Source organism: Octodon degus, unplaced genomic scaffold (assembly GCF_000260255.1).
Source record: "Octodon degus isolate 3935 unplaced genomic scaffold, OctDeg1.0 scaffold00230, whole genome shotgun sequence".
NCBI classification, from domain to species: domain Eukaryota; kingdom Metazoa; phylum Chordata; class Mammalia; order Rodentia; family Octodontidae; genus Octodon; species Octodon degus.
In genome coordinates this window covers 521,070-525,132 of record NW_004524806.1, presented here as the reverse complement: position 1 = coordinate 525,132, position 4,063 = coordinate 521,070, and the positions used below count along the sequence as shown (strand labels likewise).

The 4,063-nt window shown below is 30.8% G+C and overlaps 1 protein-coding gene across 1 annotated transcript in view; it reads right to left on the bottom strand.

Annotated features, from left to right (window-relative positions):
- LOC101561781 (solute carrier family 5 member 4-like) overlaps positions 1-4,063 on the bottom strand; it is a 134,560-nt gene that overhangs the window by 14,902 nt on the left and 115,595 nt on the right. Inside the window, exon 13 of the mRNA XM_004645553.1 lies at positions 2,123-2,222. Within this exon, the coding sequence (XP_004645610.1) occupies positions 2,123-2,222 (100 nt within the window). The remainder of the gene's footprint in view (positions 1-2,122; positions 2,223-4,063) is intronic.

Sequence of the window (4,063 nt, the reverse complement as noted above, 5' to 3'; positions counted from 1 at the left end):
AAAATAAAATAAAAACCACAGAAATTGAAATTAAAACTGTATGACAATATCAGTGGCAAAAGTTTCACAGAATTATGTTAGAGAGTCTGTGTGAAACAACGTTATATGTTCTTGGTAGGAAAGTATGCTTTAACTCCATTGGAGGGGAATTTAGAGAATATTTTCTAATTGCATAGGCATTAATCTTTGCCTCCAACAATCAAACTTCTTGAAACTTATTTAAAAGTCACCTATATAAAAATAGTTTTATGTATAAAACTTTGTTGCTTGATTGAAAAATTTAAAAGATCTTTCTAAATTCAATTGCTTATGAAAAATCATAATAAATGCAAGACAGAAATAAATGATGATAAAATTATATAAAACGAGACACAACAAGAGCAGTACTTTGAAGGAAATGTATATGACCTTTGTTTTTACATTAGAAAATAAAGGAGGCTAAAAGTTAATGAAATACTATCCAGTTCATTAGAAACTATGCCTGAGAATACAATCACACAATTTTAATGGAAATAGAGTAATAAAATAGGAAAGGACAACGATACATAGAAATAAAGCCAAAATTATTTCTATGATAAAAGGAAAATAGTCTAGTCGAGTGATGGTGAACTGTGGTGATTATCCAAAGTGTGACCCAAAACCTAAATGTTTATCATAAAGTGCCAGCAATGCAATTAACTATGACTATGGAGGCTTTAGTTTACAAAAATAAAAACCCAACTTATACATTAATATCCTAGAAAAAAACCCCAAATAACATGTGTACCGTTGGTTCACTACCACCGGATAGCCTTAAGCTGGATTTTATGAGAAAAAAGTGAAATCATAGCCATGGTTTTAGGAACCAAAAGTAAAATAGAACTACAGAGGCAGCAGAAAGGGAAATGATAATAATTTTATGCCAGTATATTTAATAAGTAGTTTTATGCCAATGTATGTTTACTAATAGACGTATGCCATCTTGCTCTTTTTCTGTATGGGATATATGCAATTCTTAAATGGATTAATTGGCTACTTTACACAACTCTAGCCATCATATAAATTTAATTAGTAGTCAGGAAGCTTTGATCTCTGACTTTATTCGTTTTTATCTGTCTCAATGTGTCTGTGTGGCTCTGTGTTTGTGTCTGTCTGCCTCTGTTTCTGAAACACACACACATGCACACACACATACACACACACACAAGCTTCTCAATCGTGCTATAGAAAAAATTCCAATTTAATTGGAGATACTGTTTGGAAATTTTTGGAATATTTTCATAAAATAAGAACATTTGCTACTTTCTAATTTATTTTTAAATACTCTGGTTTCTTTTCAGATCATATAAATCTTTTGCCTTTCACTAAAACCACTAATATCAAAATGAAACTAAGTTAAGGAAAATTGTAAGCTAGTCTTATACTGGAGCACAGATATAAATGACCCTCAAACTCAAAAGACATTAATCATTTTTTTTTCAGTTTGTGGCAAATAATCTAAACCAAACTAGAAATGCAGTGTACAGAAGCAAGGCAAGATATCTTGATATACTTGATTGTATCAATGACATTAAAAAAGTAAACAAAGCTATGGTGATGATTCCTAGAAGTATTTTCTTGAAGGAAGAACAATTAGAACTTAGCTTTGAAGAATAGATATATTTTCTTTCTCTTTGATAGGTGGTGCAAATATTGTGGGGAGGTTGGTGCATGTGGGGAAAAATGAAGAAGCCTGCGTATTTGGAATGGAGAATATATTGGAGAACTGTGAGAGAGAAGGTTGGATAAAACTTGAGGCATGATACCTGAGCACAATCAGGACTGATTTGTTGAACCCAGTATATGGCTAGGAACAGGAGATCAATCTGCAATTGACTGCCATGTCAGTAGCTGGCACAGAGTTTCATATATGGTTGGATAGAGTGATAGAGTGACATGGATGGGCACGAGTAGATTTCATATGCAACAACCAGTTGTCTTGGTATATTAAATGATAAATTTTAAAGTTTCAGTTTGATAAAAATCTAATAACTTTTGAAGTAGTTACATTTAATGGCATTAAAAGTTAAAAAAAAAAGTACTACTAAACCAAGCCATGCACACAGAATTGTTACATAAAAAGCAAATACAAGCCAGATGCTACCTTCCTCAATAGTGGCTACTTCTTCCTGCCTTTTATCTTCAGCATCTAAGTCAATTCGTTCTTCTGTACTGTTCCAAAGAGCCCAGCACAGACGATACAGCTGACAAGAGAAGAGAAGTAAGTTCATCAGTGATTGGCAAATGTTTATAATAACCCAACAGCATCTTTTTGTAGCATATGGTTAAAAAAAAATCAAACTGCATGGATTTTAGGTCATAAGGACAAAGTCTCTTACTATATATGTTACTTTGAATTATTTCATTTTTATTTTTTCTAGCAATTGAAAACAAACCTCCCACTAAGATTTTTAGAATTTCAGGGGGCTGGGGAGATAACTCAGAGTAAGCGTTTGCCTGACAAGCGCAAGGGCCTGAGTTCAATCCCCGGTTCCAAAAAAAAAAAAAAAAAAAAAAAGATTTTTAGAATTCCAACTTTTGGGTTATTATTTTAGAAAATGAAAGAGTTAGGTAAATGATGGCTACATCCAGTTTCACTGATTGTCCCGTCATATAATTATTAATAGTTATATAATTTTTACTGTAATTTTTTTAATAGTTGTATTTATATGTTTAAAATATTTTCTTAAATTCCATTTCTGGATTTTCATGTTTAGATATTGTCAACATGTAATTCTTCAGTTCCAGTTGTAATTAATGTGCTTATGTTTGACCTTCCTATTTCACCTGCAATTTTCTATTAACTAAACTGTCATTTTAAACCAAGTTCCACAGAACTTTGCTTTCTGTATATAAATTAAAAGGTTCAAAATTTGTATGTATGTTGATTAAAAACTTGAAAAGAAATAACATACATATTACCTTTCTTTTTTGGCACAGATTAAATTCATGTGATTAGATAAAATAAATAAATGCCAGTATTGAATCCTTTCAAGAAAATTGTTTCAAGTATCAGTAATTTGTTACATTTGTAATCCCTAAAAATTTTCATCTTGTATCATTTAATTTGGCCTATTACTTCTTTTGTCAATTTTCTAGAATTTGTATTTACCTTTTTTCCTTGTTATTGACATAAGAATCACATGCCTGAAGCTTATGACAAAGCTTTCTCTTCATAGCTTTATTGCTCCTGTTCATACAGTTCCTGTATTCAATTCAGTTCTCTTGTTAAAACCTTTGTCTTTGGACTCCTTGAATTCTTGTATTAACTTGCTTTATTTTCATTCTAGTCTTGCTCTAAGCTGGCATCTTGGGACATCTCACAACTGCTGTTCTAGGTTAGGTTGGAAACACCACTTTTCATGAATGTGAATTAACTGTTGATATTTATCTGTCTGATTGGAAAATCCAGACCTCACAGTATTTTGAATCATAAGTTACATAAATTGTCTTATCCCTTGACAATTGATTTTCTAATAATTAACAGTAAGTTATGGTTATACTTATTGTCATTTATGTAAGAGCTTACCACTTACAGCTTTTCTTTGGAAACTCTGATATATGTTGTCTGGTATTTTTTCATTCAACTCTCAAAATTTACTATAAACATTTAGTGATAAATTCTGTTGAAACTCTTTTGTAATATGATCCCTGTACTTCAGGATTCCCATTCACACATCATCTATTCTCTACTTATCAAAGAAACAGGCAAAGCTTCAAAGATTGTTTTGAAAAACACAATATATGCAAAGATATACTCAGTAGTAAGAAATCCAAGTGATATTAATAAATAAGTAATAGCTTTAAAAAGACTAATATTTTCTAGGGCCTTATGATGTTCTCTTTTAGAGACAATATCTTTGGAAATGGTAGATATGATTTATGTTTCCTTTAATGTTTTGGGAAGTAGATGTTTGCTTACATATTCCCTATTCAATAAGTAGTATATATGTTACTGTCATATTCTGAATGAGATTTACCTCTGTTTTACATATTATGAACATTTTATTTATTTATTTATTTATTTATTTATTTGCAAAACTGG